The sequence below is a fragment of the Peromyscus maniculatus genome, chromosome 14 (assembly GCF_049852395.1).
Source record: "Peromyscus maniculatus bairdii isolate BWxNUB_F1_BW_parent chromosome 14, HU_Pman_BW_mat_3.1, whole genome shotgun sequence".
Classification (NCBI taxonomy): Eukaryota; Metazoa; Chordata; class Mammalia; order Rodentia; family Cricetidae; genus Peromyscus; species Peromyscus maniculatus.
Window position 1 is genome coordinate 5,965,590 of NC_134865.1, and position 17,793 is coordinate 5,983,382.

Genomic DNA, 17,793 nt, shown 5'->3' on the forward strand with positions numbered 1-17,793 from the left:
TGGCTTTCTTGTCTATGCTCTCAAGAGCAAACAGCCAAAGTAAGATTTAAAACTACAAAAAAATAGATACTTATGCAAAATTTCTCCTGATAATTTCAGGTAAAACAGCATTTAAGACACTAGTCGGCTTGCTGGATGTTTCTAACAGACCGTCTATAGAGATTCTGAGAGTTCAGCTTTGGCATGGAAATACACAACATCAGAAGCGCTGACTAGAAGGAAAGGTGCTAAGAACTCTCTTTAAATTCTTAACTAATGAACAAAGACAAGGGAAAGAGTGGGATCCATCAGTGAGCAGGCTCATCAGGTAATGTGCGCTCCATCCCCGCGACCCACATATGGAAGGAGGGACCCAACCGACTCCTGTAGTTCGTCCTCTGAACTCCACTTCCTCACTATGGCACGCACGCACCGACCCCTCCCTCACACGCAAAGCGAATGATGCAATACTTTTTTCTTTTTTTTTTTTTTTTTTTTTTTTTTAAGAAATCGCAATCACTGTAAAAGCAAATTTCCTAAAACTCAGGTCTGTTTCTACATTTTCTTCAATTTGAACAGTAGGTTCTCAATATATTTCAATTTCTTCATTTAATCATTCAAAATAACATACTGCTGAGAAGATGAAGCCAGAACACAAGAAAAACAAAAGGTAATACACGTTGAGATTTTTAATTCCAGGGAAAAAAAATTGGTGGGAAAATACTTTTTTTTTTTTTTTAAGGGGAGAGCGCAAACATAGTCCCCCACTGTGGTGGTATTGTGTTCCCCAAAATATTGTGCACGCTAATAAACTTATCTGAGGTCAGAGAACAGAACAGCCACAATATTAAACATAGAGGATAGGCAGTGGTAGCACACGCCTTTAATCCTAGCTTTCCAGGGGCAGAGATCTACCTGGATCTCTGTGTGTTCAAGGATACAGTCAAGCATGGTGACACATGCCTTTAATCCCAGAAAGTGCTCCTTTAACTCCAAGGAGTGATGGTAGAAAGCAGAAAGGTATATAAGGTATGAAGACCAGAAACTAGAAGCATTTGGCTGGTTAAGCTTTCAGGCTTCTAGCAGCAGTTCAGCTGAGATCTATTCGGATATGAGGACTCAGAGGTTTCCAGTCTGAGGAAACAGGATCAGCTGAGGAACTGGCGAAGTGAGGTAGCTGTGTGGCCTATTCTGCTTCTCTGATCTTTCAGCATTCACCCCAATACCTGGCTTGATTTTATTAATAAGACCTTTTAAGATTCATGCTACACCCCACTACCACAATTCATGCAGTTGAGTTTCCCGCATTTGGGGAAATCGCAGGGGTCAGCACATCAGGAGTGCAATGGATAAGCCTCGCCCTGGGAAAACCACCTTTGGGATCATGGTATCTCCCCTGCCAGGAAAGTATGGGAAAATACTTCTTTAAAAGCTGTTAGGTTGAGGGGCTAGAGAGATGGCTCAGCACTTGAGAATAAGTACTGTCTGCTTTTTCCAGAGAATACAGGTTCACTTCCTACCACCCACATGGTGGATCACAACCATCTGTAAGTCCAGTTCCAGGGGTTCTGACAATAAGCGCTTCTGGCCTATGTGGGTACCAGGCACATACGTGGTGCATAGATACATACAGGCAAAACATTTTTCTTCCTTCCTTCCTTCCTTCCTTCCTTCCTTCCTTCCTTCCTTCCTTCCTTCCTTCCTTCCTTCCTTTCTTTTCTTTCTTCTGTCTATCTACCTAATGTATACATAATACACACATGTGTACTAATACACATGCATATGTGTGTATGTAATATTATATACATTAAAGAGACTAAGCAAAGATTACCTTTACATGATTCTGTTTCTTTCGGACTTTGGAGCGTTTTCTGGGGTTCCTGCCACAATCCTTGAAGTCTTCCAATTGCGTACATGGTATGTGAGAATTCTCACTCTCATCACTAGATGACAATTCTGACTATAAAAAGTTAATTCAACATTTACATAAGAAAAAACCTAGCTATATTGATTTAACTTACTGTATCTCTCAAGAGTGATTGATTTTATTTTCGTTTTTTAATTACAAAGCATTTGATTCAACGTTCTCTTAGAATAAAATTGTTCTCACTAGTTAGGCCCACGAATGTCAGATCAGGTAGCAGCAGTATTAGTGAATGGGTGCACTCAACTTAGTATTACATCAAATATATCTCATGGAAACCTGCAGTGCTTCCTTTACATTTTCAAGGGTTTCACAAGAGATAAAGTCCATCCAAACATGGAGAAAACCTTTGAAATCAAGAAAGTAATATAGCAGTAACAAATTCTAACTGAGACTTACAACCACTGCTCTTACACAATCATATAAAGCCAGTAAAGGGATACAAAGTTTATCCAAAACTTCAACTAACAGGAATAATTTTTACTGAACACAGCATGATGATCAGCTTTGCCGTTATTTTAACTCACTGGTTGTAAGCCACTAGTCATTTTAGACACAGCACAATATGAAAGCAATTTTTATGGTGCGTGAGCATACAAGGCTAGCGAGATTGGCTGTGTTCTTAGCTAACTTTGTCCAATGACCCTCGGTTAGACACAGGTCTACAGTGTCACCTGTGGCTATCTGCTGCTCCAGGCAAACACAGCTGGAAGCTAAGGAGACGATTTTAAACATGAAGCAGTGAGAAGGCCCCGGGTGGAGTAGGCAGGACAAATTCCCCAGTTCAAAACCTCATAGTGCCGAGGTGCAATTCCCTCCATGGGCCTCTGTGTGAGCTGCTCACTCTGCTGACAGCGACGTCTCTTTGTCCCCACCTCTCTCCTGGCAGCTCTGACATACATTCATTCCATCCTCTCTCTCTTAAGAAGCTCCCAACGATTAGGCTAAAGGCTGTTTTTTTCTTATCTCAGCTTCAAAACTTACACCTCAGTGACCTACTTTCTTCTCTATTATTTCTGTTTCTGTATTATTTACACTTGTTATCATTAGGAAAGTTTACGAGAAATACTTTTCTTTAGCAAAAGTAGAAATTCTAGGCCAGGCGGTGGTGGCGCACGCCTTTAATCCCAGCACTCGGGAGACAGAGGCAGGCGGATCTTTGTGAGTTCGAGGCCAGCCTGGTCTACAGAGCAAGATCCAGGAAAGGCACAAAGCTACACAGAGAAACCCTATCTCGAAAAACCAAAAAAAAAAAAAGTAGAAATTCTAATCACATAAGATATAGTATCTATTTATCTGTTAAGTATATACCTGTAAGATCAAATATACTATTATTTTCCTGTGCCCATTTTTCTTATATTACTTATCTTAAAAGAATTTAGGTACTGTGGCTGAAGACATGACTCAGTGGTTAAGAGTACACACTGCTCTTCCAAAGGACCCAAGTTTGGTTCCCGGCACCCAGGCTCACAATGGTTGTAATTTCAGCTCCAGGGCATCTGATGCCCTTTTCTTGCTTCCTAGGCACTGGCACTCACATACCCACACACCCATGCCCACGGATACACACTCACACATACACATACACACACACACACACACACACACACCTAGAAATAATAAAAACAAACCTTTTTATAAAAAGAATGTAGGTATTATACACTGCCAGTAATTTACTTACCCTGAGAACCCTGGACTTTTTTTTTACAGCATGAACAGGCGAATCAATGTCACTGTTGTTCTGATCCTGGAAAAAAACAGATAAACAGTTTAATTAAAATATGACATAGAGTCTGCAGGGGAGGGCATGGCCTTCACTTGATTACATTACTATGATAAATGAATGACTTACCTCAGGGGACTTCAGGACATTTCCTTTTGGTTTTCTAGTTTTTCTCAGGAAAACATCATCTTCACTATCACTAGTTAAGTGTTCAACTATAATTAATTGAAAAGTGAATCTTGTCAATCAAAAATCATTTTATTCATGACTACAATAAAATTTTCTAAATTTCTTAATGACAATCTCATTATTTTACTTTTGTAAAAGGTCATCAGGTGGGGCGTGGTGGCACACACTTTTAATCCTAGCACTTGGGAGGCAGAGGCATTCAGATCTCTGTGAGCTTAAGGCCAGCAGGGGGTACATAGCAAGACTCTGTCCCAACAAAACAAAACAAGATCTTCAGAAGTTTGGCCAACACAACCAGCACACACACACATTTCTATAACACAGCAAGGGGCTGGAATGATAGTTCAGTGGGTCAAGGCACTTGCTACTCAACCAGAAGTCCCCAGTCCAGTTCTCAGTATCCATGCCAAGCAGCTCACAAGCTCTAGAACTTGGGGCCTCCAAGGATACCCAAGCATGTGGCATATAGTCAAAAAGACATACATACACATATGTACATAAATTTAAAAAAAATAAGATTTTTAAAGTCTTTTAAAAAGGGAGAATAAAAGACACTAGTTTGCTAATAAATACATATTTAAGGGGCTGGAGAGATAGCTCAGCAGTTAAGAACACTGGCTGTTTTTGCAGAGGACCAGGGTTAAGTTCCCAGCACCCGTAACTATTTCTAGAGAATACAACACCCTCTTCTGATCGCCAAAGGCACTACATACCTGTGGTACACTTTCATTCATGTAAACAAAACACTACTCATATACATGAGATAAAAACAAATCTGCAAAAATACATACTTAAGTGAGGCTCAAATTTTTAAAAATTAAATATAAAGAGAAAAAGACAAATATAATTTGTTAGTCCATGTTCATTTTTTTTTAACATTTACACTGTGTGGGAGGGACATTCACAGGGTAGAGAACACATGTGGAGATCAGAGGACAACTTGTGGGAGTCTGTTCTCTCCTTTCTCCATGTGGGTTCTTGTAGGAGCCCACAACTGACTCAGTTTCCCAGTTAGAATCTGAAGTCTATTCTGAGTCAATAGAGTTCAAGCTTGTTTGCTCCAAGGCTGTGAGAAAGTCCTGATTAGCCTGCAGAGTCTCCTTGAAGGGCTGTGAGAAAGTTCTGATTAGCCCATAAGAGGGTACATACTAACTAGCTAGACGCAAGTTGCTGATGCCTTCCAGAGGTACACTGAAATAGAAAAGGAAACTGCCTGTTCCTTGGTGCAAGGCAAGATAAGATAGTGGTTGAATGCATGTGCTGTGCATTGTTCTACCCCTGTCCTTCAAAACTGTATATAAGCTGGCTGTGAAATAAACTCAGGGCTGTCTGGCATTGACCAGCAGACCTCTCGACTCTTTTCTGTCTTCTTCATTGTCTCTTCAGTCCGCATACCTCTACCCAGCTGACTGTTAGCAGGCACAAAAAGTGGCGCCCAACGTGGGGCCCTGCTCTCTGGGAACTCACCTCCCTGCTCAGGGAGGGCCCAGTCTCAGACCTCCCAGGGAGTGACGAGCACTCAGCACGTGGCCCCCGCTGATGAGCTTCCCCATGGGGTGGTACGGAGGAGTCCGTGATGGACACCACAGAAGAAAAAGGAGTGCACTCAAGAAAAGTGGAAGCTGTGGTGAGTTAACTTGAGAGTAAAAGTCATAAATGTAAATAAAAAAGTAAACCCGGGGTAAAAAATTTTGTGAATAAGAGTAAAGTATAAATATGGGTCAAGCAAATAGAAAACAGAGGTTTGTATATTTACTTAAAGATACTTTAAAGGCTAGAGGCACTAGAGTAAAAGGTAAGCAATTGTGTAAATTTTTAGATTTTTTTTTTTTTTTGATTTTTCGAGACAGGGTTTCTCTGTGTAGCTTTGCTCCTGGATCTCACTCTGTAGCCCAGGCTGGCCTCGAACTCACAAAGATCCGCCTGCCTCTGCTTCCTGAGTGCTAGGATTAAAGGCGTGCACCACCACCGCCTGCTTAGAATTTGTAAAGAAGATTTGTCCTTGGTTCCCTGAACAAGGTACCTTGGACCCAGATATTTGGAGACATATTGGAGTTAAAATACAGCAGTATTATGATACACATGGTCCAGAAAAACTTCCAATAGATATTTTTAGTCTCTGGACACTCATTTGGGACAGTCTAGATCTTCATCCTGACAGACAGAAGATGTTACCTAAATTGAGAAAAAATAAATCATCTGCTCCACCAGAGGAATCATTTAATACAGATGCCTCTAAGAAGTCACCTGATGAGGATAATCAGTCAGATTCTGATGATGAAACAGAATTAAAAGTAAAGGCTGCAAAAATTTCCTCTCCGCTTATGACTATGAATGTTGAACAGCAGCCGAGTAAAGAATTTAAGGAGGGGGGGAACTGATAAACTGGAAGCTCCTTTGAGTAAAAAGTTGGAAACGCTTTAGGTTTCCACCTTGAAAAGAAGCACTCCTCTCCCTACAGTGATAGCGGGTTTAGACCCTCCTGAAGACTCAACTATTAAGGTAAAGAAACCTCCTGTGATTGCAATGGTTTAGAAGCCTCCAGGCTCTTGGCAAACTTAAACTATTAATCCGTTACAAGCTAGCTTAAGAGAAGCAGCTAATAAAGGAGAGGATATTAATGGATTTAAGATGTTTCCAGTTATGGGACAGCAGGATGTTCAAGGAAATGTAATCAGAGTACATACGCCTATTCCTTTTAAACAACTTAAGGAGTTCAAGTCTGCTTGTTCTCAATATGGTCAGCGCCTTTCACTCAAGCCATCTTAGAAGCTATGCCAATTGAAGCCTTGCCTCCTGAAGATTGGAAACAATTAGCTAAAGCTTGTTTATCTGGAGGAAATTATTTATTATGGAAAACAGAATTCCATGAGCAGTGTGAAAGTACGGCTAAAGTTAACAGAGCTCAACAGATTCCTATTACATTTGAGATGTTAGCAGGCAAAGGTGATTACAGAGATGTGGATAATCAGTTAAATTTTAACGTGGCAGTGTATGCTCAAGGCAGTTCTGCAGCAAAGAAAGCTTGGAATAAGTTGCCTGGCACTGGAAAGCAAACAGAGGATTTACCAAAAATAAGACAGGGACCCGATGAATTGTTTCAAGATTTTGTTTCCAGACTAATGACAGCAACAGGAAGGTACTGGGGGATAATGAAGCTGGACTTTTGCTTGTAAAACACTTGGCTTATGAGAATGCTAATACAGCTTGTCAAGCTGCCATTAGACCATTCAGAAAGAAAGGAGATATTTCTGATTATATTCGGTTATGCTCTGATATTGGCCCTTCTTATACTCAAGGGCTGGCTGTGGCTGCTGCAACGCAGGGAAAGACAATTAAAGATGTGCTTTTTCAGCAAAGACAACAGGTTCCAGATAAAAGGAGGATTGTTGGACCACCTGGAAGTTGTTTTGAGTGTGGTCAGATGGGACATCAGATTAGGCAATGCCCCAATAAGGGAAAACCGAAAGAACCTGGATTATGCCCTAGATGTAAAAAAAGGAGACACTGGGTAAATGAATGTAAGTCAACAAAAGATGTGCATGGAAACCCTCTGTCGGGAAATGAGCAAAGGGGCCAGCCTCAGGCCCCGAAACAATGTTATGGGGCACTCCAACCATTTGTTCCTCAGCAAAGAAATCCATTCAAGACCTCTACAGAGCAACCCCAGGCAATGGAGGATTGGACCTCAGTTCCTCCTCCTCCACAATATTGACTCCTGAAATGGGAGCTCAGGCCCTGCCTACAGGTGTTTATGGGCCTCCACCAGAAGGCACAATTGGTCTTTTGCTTGGGAGAAGTAGTATAACTAATCAGGACTTTCTCACAGCCCTTCAAGGAGACTCTGTGGGCTAATCAGAACTTTCTCACAGCCTTGGAGCAAACAAACTTGAACTCTATTGACTAAGAATAGACTTCAGATTCAAACTGGGAAACAGAGTCAGTTGTGGGCTCCCACAGGTTCTTGGGATAATCTCAGGTCATAATGCTTGGCTGGAAGAGCCTTTATTAACTGAGCCATCTCATGGGCCCTGTTTGCCCATGAATTATGGAACTCTAATTGAAACAATTAAATCATGAAAATATAGGCTACAAATACAGTGAAAGGTTCTTCGGGATTTTTAAGTATGCATATGAGTGCATATGCATGTGTTTATGCAAAGCAAGCATATGTTTGAGTGTGGTGGTTTGAATAAGAATGACCCCTTAGGCTGATATATTTGAATGCTTAGTCATCAGGGAGTGGCACTATTTGAACAGATTAGAAGGATTAGGAGGTGTGCCTTGTTGGAGGAAGTGTGTGGCTTTGCCGTTTCAAAGACTCAAACCAGGCCTAGTATCTTAGTCTTCCTGCTGCCTGCTGCTCCAGATGTAGAACTTTCGGGTCCTCTCCAGCCACATGCCTGCCTGCATGCTGCCATGCTCCCCACCATGATGGTTATGGACTCACAGCTTTAAACTGTAAGTTCCATAAACTCTTTCTCCTCTAAGTTGCCTTGGCAAGTCTTCGTAGCAATCGAAAAGTAGAAAAGTAAGACAAACACACACTTCAATAAATTAAAAAAGAATATAATAGAAGTGAATGTGGGTTATTTATAAGTCCAAGTCACATGAGGTGTTGGAGCATCGTCTTTGCTCTTTCTCTTTGATGATTTGGCTGGGAGAAACCAGATGATGGTTTTGTCTATGGTGTCCAGGCTGGTTCTTGAATGTATAGGTTTAAGCACACTTTTGCCCCAGTAGACGGCTCCACAGCCATACACAACTATTCTAACCTACCAAGCATCCCTATGAAGAGGTTTGTAAGTAAGAAACAGTCTCCCACCAGTCATAGTACTATGAGCAAGCCGAGCTTAAAAAAGCACATCTTTTGGGGGGTTAGCGGGGTAGGGGTGGGGGGCTGGAGAGATGGCTCTGTTGTTAAGAACAGTGGTTGCCTTCCCAGAGGACCAGGGTTCAATTCCCAGCACACACATGGCAGCTCACAACTGCCTGTAACTACAGTTTCAGGGGATTCAACACCTTCACACAGACAAAACAACAATGCACATAAAAAAAAATTAACACATGTCTTCCAGGGGGCTGGGGAGATGGCTCAGGCTTGAGGACCTGACTTGGATTCCTAGCACCCCAATAAAAAACCAAGCATGGTTGTGTGTACATGTAACCCCAACACTGGGGAAGGAGGAAAGCGGACCCCAAGAACTAGCTAGCCTATAGCTCAAACAGTTCAGTAAGCACCCACCTCAAAAACTAAGGCAAAGTGACACATGATGGTGTCCTCTGGCTTCATGAACAGGCACAGGAGTACACACACTGGTGTACATTCAACACACACACACATGCACATATGAAAAGCACATCTTCCAAATCTAGTCACAATTTCAGAGAAATCGTGATAAAGCCCTGGCAACCTCAATATGCTGATCCAGGCCCACTGGGCCACACTTAGATTCCTGACTCACTCACGTAACATTTTTGTTCTAAACCATTAAGGTTTGGGACTAGTTCATCATACAGCAAGCACCACATATATCACATGTATCTTGACTTTCTAGAAAGAAGAGGCTGTCATTACAAAAACCTACACCAATGAGATAGATTTGGAACTAGACCATGGGTAGAAACTGGGAGGATTTTTTGTGATTTTTTTCAAAGGCTTAGGAATTGTTTATAGAAAGATTAATGGCCTTGGGGGTTATTGGTGAGGGCTTAACAGAAATCTTCCTGGAAGCAAGAGGAAAGGAAACCCCCTATAAATCACATCAAGAGAGTGTAACATGGTAAAAATGAAAGTAGGACATGTCCCCAAGACAGCTAAGAATGCATGTAGGAGATCTGTATGGTATCAGCAGCTGATTCTTGCTGTGACAGCAAAACAGAGATATACTCCTTTAAAAGATGAAGCAGCTGAACTTACTGATCTTAAAAATTCCCAGCCTCTCTAGACAACAACAACAATAAAAATACTAAAATTGATAAATCTTCCACTCAAGTATCAAATCCAGAGGAGAGCCAGGAAAACATGAAGTTGAAAGCACTTGGGGAAGACCTCAAGAAGGTCAAAGGTGGCACATCACATGGTAGCTAGCAGGCAGAAAAAAAGGTACCTTGAGTTTTTAAAGGATGATCCTCAAAGACCCTCACAGACAAGAGGCCTGCTATAGGGCTTAAAGAATTATTTTCTGGTATCTCAGCAAAATGCCCAAGTAGAGAAGGGCTTTTATTCAAAGGATTTGTGGACAGGGAGAGTGTGCAATGGAGTGATCTCCAAGAAGATCCACTAGAAATCCATTCCTGAAAATTTCTTAAGATTTCTCGGGGTTATGTTAGAAGAAATGCACCGAGTAACGTGTCTGAGTGATGCATGGTGAACAATGCCCTGGAGATCTGTGAGAGAGGCTCCAGGAAAAAAGGCAGAGGGCCTTTTTCCTCGGGTGCATTTTGTTCATTGAATTGTTCTTGGATGTTAGTTCATGCCTCCTGTGTTAAACATTTACATTCAACGTATAAGACATGTTTATTCTTGGATGTCAGAACATAGCTATAGAACCTGATCTGGTCAGTGTACCCTGGATTCGGATATGGCTTCTGCCTTGCTTTGTGCTTTCCCAGATTTGATATATAGAACATGACAGGCAATTGTGTTTAAACTGGTCTGTCCTGAGAAAAGTTCTGGGAATGCTCAAGATTTTATCAAGAGGAATCAGGATTAGAAACCTCACTGGGTCTACATATAGTGAGAAAGAACAGGAAACATGGAGAATAGTCACAGGCCCTGAGTCCTAATCCAGGACCTTCCACTGGCAGGGCAGGCATGAACAAATGATTCCTGTGTATTCATGGCCAACCTCCTGAAGCAGTCTGTTGGGAGGAGCTTCTCCATGCTTCAGAAGAACTTCCAGATGAGTCAAACTCTAATTGAAATTCTGACTCTGATACCACTCAGCTAAAAAGCTGTTGATTTGCTGAACTACTGAAATGGAGTGAGATACTGAACACTGCATATTCCAACTTTTTTTTCTATTGTCTTTTTTTTTATTGTCTATTAATTTATTATGTATACAGAAGAGGGCACCAGATCTCATTACAGATGGTTGTGAGCCACCATGTGGTTGCTGAGAATTGAACTCAGGACCTTTGGAAGAGCAGTCAGTGCTCTTAACCTCTGAGCCATCTTTCTCTTTTGGTTTTTTTAAGACAGGTTTTCTCTGTGTAGCCCTGGCTGTCCTGGAACTCACTCTGTAGACCAGGATGGCCTCAAACTCACAGTGAACCACCTACCTCTGCATTCCGAGTGCTGGGATTAAAGGCGTGCACCACCATGCCCAGCACTTTCATTATCTTTTAAAGAAAACAGAGTTAAATAAATTGTTTAGCTATAGCAATAACCACTCTGGAAGCTTAGTTTTTAACTGCTTCTGTGGAGTTTTTAAGGACCCCCACCACCACCACCACCACCACCACCAATCAGTATGGTAAATAATGCTAAATTCTCTTCTCATTAGGTGAAGAAAAAAGTACTAGCTACAGACTTCCTTATTAATGCAGATAGAGCAGAGGGTTCCAGTGAGTAGACAGAGCAGAGCATTCCATGAGCTATGTTTTAAAACTTAAACACTATTCCACTAGCGTAGTGGTATATGCCCGTAATTCCAGCACTGGAAAGACAGATATGCACAGGGGGAACTCAAATTTAAGGCTACCCTGTGCTACACAGTGAAACACTGTTCCCAAAACAAAACCAAGAAAATCAAACACATTTCTAGAACTTACTTTGTTCCTTCAAAGATGCCCTTCCCTTGAATAACATAGAAACAAGATTAGGGGAAATCATTTCATCTTACATCTGCTCCTGTTTTGTACAGTCTATAAGTCAGTGAGAGTTCAAACTCACACCAGGACTTAAAAAGACACTCTGATGACAGGACCTCATCAGCTATGCAGCCCAGGCTGGTCCTAACTCACGACTCTCCTACCTCAGTCTCCCGAATGCTGGGACTAGTAAGTCCACATCACCACACCATCTTAAGTCATTTTGTTTTGTTTTGTTTTTTATTTTGAGAGAGGGTCTCACTGTATAACCCTGGCTGACCTGTAAGTCATTATGTAGACCAGGCCATCCTCCAACTCATCCTCCATCTGCCTCTGCTTCCAGAGGGCTACAGTGAAAGGCAGGCACCTCCACACCTGGCTCCAGCTTAAGTTAGTTAATACCTAGTAGTGATCCACATGTTTCCAGTCTTTCTGTAACTGTGACAGTAGGCCATCAAAATTTCCAATTCTCCCCACAAACGCGTACAATTTCCTTCCTTTCCTTTGTTTCATTATTTTTAACACCCCAATTCTTTATTTTCAATATCTAAATTATACACATTCCTCAGGAGCCAAACTGAAAGTCAGCAATACCCACGAATACTTTCCAAGCTAATCTACCGCAACATCTTTTCACTGCCTTCTAAACTTTTTTTGCTTTGTTTGGTTTTGTTTTTGTTTTTTGAGATAGGGTTTCTCTGTGTAGCTTTGGATCCTTTCCTGGAACTTGCTCTGTAGACCAGGCTGGCCTCGAACTCACAGAGACCCACCTGCCTCTGGGATTAAAGGTGCGTGCCACCACTGCCCGGCTTGTTTGTGTTTTACAATCAAGTAATTGTGCCAAATTTTACACTTCTTTGTACACTTGACAGTAAGGAGCATAAAGCATTCCTGTGGCACACAGAGTCAAGTTTCCCAATGATGAGCATCTGCTTAAGAAAGAATACACACGTAATTTTCCAATTATATGTATATATGTATGTGTGTATGTGTGTGTGTGTATATGTATATATATGTATGTATGTATACACACATTGATATATATACTGAGAAAAGTTAGTTTTGGAATAGTACAGACTTATTTCTGGAATGTTTTCCAGAAACTCATAGATTTCATAGAGATGAACTCTTACCTGCAGTGTGTTGAGGAGACAAATGCAGAAAGACCTGATCACTGCTTTTGGCCTCTTCTCCTAAATCGTCAAATCTCGGACTCAACGTCACTTTGAAACTCTGTACACTGGCTTTCTCCTCAGTGGAATCTTGTGTCTTAAGCACGCCTGCTCCTGTCTCAAAACGCAGGCTCCACATGCCTGCTTTAGAAATCGGCGTACTCATAACTCTCTCCTTCACTGGCAAGCATGAGGGGAAGCGGGGAGAGGCAGGTTCTCTCCGCTCTGCAGAGTGTGAACACGGCTCGGTTTCTGTCGGGATTGGTGATGCGGCTCCACCCGGCGGCTCTACAGCATCACTGGCATCCTTTATCTCCTCATTATCAGAATGCCTTCCGGGGAGACCAGCCACTGCCTGTGTGCTGCTCCTACCTGACACACGGCCCGTGATTTCATCATCAGAACTTGAACTACGGAACCCCAAGTCGAAGGTAACAGAAAATAAATCCCCAGAGCAATCAAAAGTGTGTCCCTCGGTCTTCAGGTCCTCATGTTTGTCTTTCAAACCTTCATGAGGTTTCCAGCTCTTGGTGTCACGGATGATTTGATCTTCCGGTTCAGAATCATCTAACAAAAGCTCATCAGAAATTAAGAAGTTAGAGACTAGAGGCAGTTCACATGTAAGAGTTTTATCTGGCACACACGGGGGCCGGCTATCACTGTCGAAGGGAGCAAGGCCCACACCATTTAAGTCTTCCATACTATCATCAAATAATAGCAAGCTCTCGCCCTCATTGGTGAACGCTGGGGGTTCAGTATCATCATCGTGGCTATTTCTGTCAACCAAACTCTTTGCAAGGTTTACTTGTACTTGAGCATAATTGTTAGATACTGAGTTTTTATTTTTAATATTATTTTGGGCTTTATTATCAGAGGCGCAGAAAGAGGGCTCATCAGAAATCTTACTATCAGTTGTGCCAAAGAGACAACGGTTTTCAGAGGGATGATTAATACGTTTCACTGAACTCGCTTCTAAATCTTGTTGAGCATTCACAGCCGAGTGTGACACCACAGCGGCAGGTTCACGACTGTGTCCATGCTCTGAGGAGGGTAAGCAGGACGTATCGTCAAGTTCAAGACCCCGAGTGACTTCATGCTCCAGGTCTGAGAGTCCACTGAGAGACGGGGGAGAACGGGCTAACAACCTCTCCACATTAGCAAGTGCCTCTCCTGTCACCAGGCGACTGCTAGAAAACGGCTCCGCTGCTCTCTCTGTGTACAGCTCTTCTTCCAACGGAAGGATCAAATGCGACGAAATAGATTTCTCATCACTGAAACTGCTATAGCCAGAGTCTAAGGAGTACCTGGCAGACGAGCCAGATTTATCTGTGGCCTGACACTCCGTTAGTAATGCTCCCGGGTGGCCGTCATCGTTGCTAACAGCACCCGTGGTGGTGATTCCATCTGCCCCTGCCACCCTTTCGCCATTCGGCGGGTCTACCCGGGCAAGAGCTTCTGCAGGAGAACGTCTGCCGGTGTCTGGAGAAGCTGCACCCTCCTCGTCGTCGCAATTGTCACAATTTTCACTAGCCGCGTCTTTTCCCGTTGCTCTGGAAGCTTTGTCCCTTAGAGAAGTAATCTCAGCACGCCCGGGAGGAGTCTGTCTAACAGTCCCAGGACACTCTTCCTCAGACTCTCTCACCGAGGAGGAAGTGCGTTCATCTACACTCTGTCTAAATGAAGATTTCTCACGAGTCATACTGCTGACACTGGCTAGATTATTATATGCACTCCTATATGTTGAGCTGACATCTTCCATTTGTAGAAAAGGCTTAATTGTCAGCTCATAGCTGCATTCATCCTATAAAATAAGAAACAGGAAAAAGTCACAGAAAACCAAAGTAAGCCCATTCTGAGAAATGAGTTTCACTCTATATTAAAATATTTTTCTAAAAACCAATATCATTCAGTTGCTTTTGTTTTAAATCCCCCAAATTCTAACAAATCTAGGAAAAAAACCTAAACCACATCACTATAAAATCACTGGTTAATATTTTAATCTCAGTACTCAAGACACAGAACCACCATGGAGGCTATTCCTACAAAGAACAACTTCAATTAATAGGTAAAGCTATAAATACTCAACATTTAATTAAAAAATTAATTTCCTAAAAATACATATAGTAAATTTGAATTCTCAATAGTGAATAAACTGAGAACTGCCTTGTCTGTTTACTTTGCTCTGAGACTGGGTCTTGCCTCCGAGGTGCTGGGTTTATAGGCATACACCCCATGTGGCAAAAACATTTTTTTTTCCCCTTAAGGCCCCTAAAACAATGGTAGACCACAGCTTTGGGTATATGTAGTTCTATTTTTAAGCAAAATTCTTAGCCAAGATCTTTTTTCAAGTTTCCAACCAAGAACTTCTGAGGTGAATCTCTAAGTCCTCCTTCTGGCTCATCAGCTCGAGCTGTAGTACAGTCTGTCTCCCCTCCTCCTCTGCTACTCATAAGGGAAACCACTCACCTCTCCACACTCTGGAATAATAAATAACTGCTGCGGCCAGCAATGTCTGTCTCCTGCTAGCAGATATGCTCACTGAGACATAACATTTTCTCTGCCTTCCCTACAGTTGTGGCCTAGAAGCCAGCATGAGATACAGAAATCATTCAGTAAATGTGTTAATTTGATGGTACATGATTTGCTGAGATCCATCACTAAATTCTTAATTTGAAAGTATTCATGATCACTCTCCCCACAATAAAAGCAGCTACAATTATTAAGCACTGGTTTTATGCCAATTACTGTTTAAATGTCTTATGTCATTTTAATACAACAGTCCTATGAAGCGGGCAGTTATTACAGATTTCATACTCATAAGTGATTCACTATTTTACTCCTGTCAGAAAGTGAAAAAGAAATTATTCAAGGGTGGGCTGTGGCTAAGTTCAATTCCCAGTACTGACTCACAAAACAAACAAACAAACAAACAAACAAACAAACGCTCTTCAAGAAATTAATGAGGGCTGGAGAGATGATTCAGAAGTTAAGAGCACTGACTGCTCTTCCAGAGGTCCTGAGCTCAATTCCCAGCAACCACATGGTGGCTTACAACCATCTGTAATGAGATCTGGTGCCCTCTTCTGTATACATAATAAATAAATAAATCTTAAAAAGAAAGAAAGAAAGAAATTAATGATACCAAGGGCTGGGTCATGGTGGTGAAGGCCTTTAGTCCCAGCATAAGAAGCAGAGGCAAGTAGATCTCTGTGAGTTCAAGACCAACTTGGTAAAAAGAGAGAGTTCCAGGCTAGCCAGAGCTACATAATGAGATCATGTCTCAAAAACACTTTAAAAAAAAAGAAATTTATGATTCCTTAGTCCACCACCAGGATACAAGACAGACACCAAACAACCAACATGATAGAGAATATTTTAAGAACTCCTAAATGCCAATGCATCAAGAATCTTTTTTTTAATGATCTTATTCTTTCATTCATTCATGTATTAGTGTTTTAAGACAGAGTTTCTCTGTGTAGCCCTGGCTATACTTTGTAGACCAGGCTGGCCTCAAACCCAAAGATCCACCTACCTCTGCCTCCTGAGTGCTGGGATTAAAGGCGTGCACCATCACGCCCAGCAATCTTTTATTTTTTTGATTGTAAAAATTCCTTTATTGTGTGTATGGGTGTGAGTGCAAGGCCACAAGTCTGTAAGGGTTTCCCAGCCCCCCACAGGCAGCAGGAGCCTCAGGCAGCGGGAGCTGCAGGCAGCTGTGACTACCACTGAGTGCTGGGAACCAGATTCAGGATCTCAACTCTTAACCACGGAGCCTTCTCGAGCTTCTACAACAACAATCTTAAAATGATTTTATACAGTTTACGTGAGTCACTAGCAAGAGAAGGCCATCCCCACCCAGGCAGGAAGATGACAGGCTGCACACAGAGGCTGCACAGGCCTGTAACCCCAGCACTCAGAAGACTGAAGCAGCCAGTCTGGAGCTGAAGCTATATAACAAGACTCTGTCTCCAAAAACTGACAGAGAGAGGGGGAGGGAGAGAGAGGAACAGAGGAGGCAGGAAGGGCAGAGCAAAAAAGAGGGGGAGGAGAGAAAGCTGTAAGGAAACTCTACCTCTTCATGTCTCATTTCTTCTATCATTTGCATAATGCTTATAAAATGGTGGCAACGGTCTGAATGGTCGACTTGATGTGTAGGAAGTGGATGATCTTGCCACAGACTCCATTCAGAGAGTGAGAGTTGATGAATTCCAGCAGTTTGTTCTTTTGTCTTCATTAGGATTTAAAAAAAAAACAAAAAACAAAAAATGAGATTTCACAAGACAATTTTAAAAACATGCTTAGTTGCAAATAACAAGCTTAACATAAATCATTTAAATTCACATATGCACTTTCAACTAAAATTCTCAAGGGAAAAAAAGAAGATAATTTTATAAAATATAAAGTTGCTCTTTTAAATACATTTAAAATGAGCTGTCCTTTGAGTTATGATTTACCATATTCCAGTTTCTATAAAACATGCTAAGAGACATATTTGAGAAAATATGTTTTGTTTGGTTTTGAAATCACTGCTTTGCTGTATATAGATCCCACAATATGAAGTGGTGTCCATACTGTCCCTGATAAGCTGATCGAGACTCTGCATGCCTCCTGCTATTCGTCATTCTCCATGCAAGTGGTTAAAACATGTTGTAGCCAGATTAGGAAATCATCCCTGAGCATCTTCCAGCTCATGCAACCTGGGTCAGTTCTCTCCATTGTAACTAAGCTCACCACGTCTGTTCAGGGAAGCAATAGCATCCAACTTAAAGTCTTGACTAAAATTTCAAATAAGTAGACAAACACATAAAGCCAGGTTTCCCTAAGGCACACGGAACAGTATGATTCATGGTGGTAAAACATGGAGGATCCGAAGACACAACAGAGAAATAGTCATGCATACTGTACTGCACTGCAGGATGATGGTAACCAAGTCACAGGAAATCCAAGTACAACCTACAGAAAAAGCGGTCACGCGAAAGCAAACGAAACAG

At 41.8% G+C, this 17,793-nt stretch overlaps 1 protein-coding gene and 1 non-coding gene across 3 annotated transcripts in view; both read right to left on the reverse strand.

Annotated features, from left to right (window-relative positions):
• Fancm (FA complementation group M) overlaps positions 1-17,793 on the reverse strand; it is a 67,257-nt gene that overhangs the window by 23,721 nt on the left and 25,743 nt on the right. For both annotated transcript variants that reach the window (XM_076550570.1, XM_042260507.2), the window contains exons 13-17: positions 16,875-17,030; positions 12,764-14,603; positions 3,756-3,841; positions 3,585-3,650; positions 1,811-1,939 (exon numbers count right to left, since the gene is read on the reverse strand). In XM_076550570.1, coding sequence (XP_076406685.1) covers positions 1,811-1,939; positions 3,585-3,650; positions 3,756-3,841; positions 12,764-14,603; positions 16,875-17,030 — 2,277 coding nt within the window. The remainder of the gene's footprint in view (positions 1-1,810; positions 1,940-3,584; positions 3,651-3,755; positions 3,842-12,763; positions 14,604-16,874; positions 17,031-17,793) is intronic.
• LOC121822632 (U1 spliceosomal RNA) lies at positions 1,234-1,390 on the reverse strand. Its single transcript, XR_006063807.1, has one exon. It is a non-coding gene; the product is annotated as a U1 spliceosomal RNA (small nuclear RNA).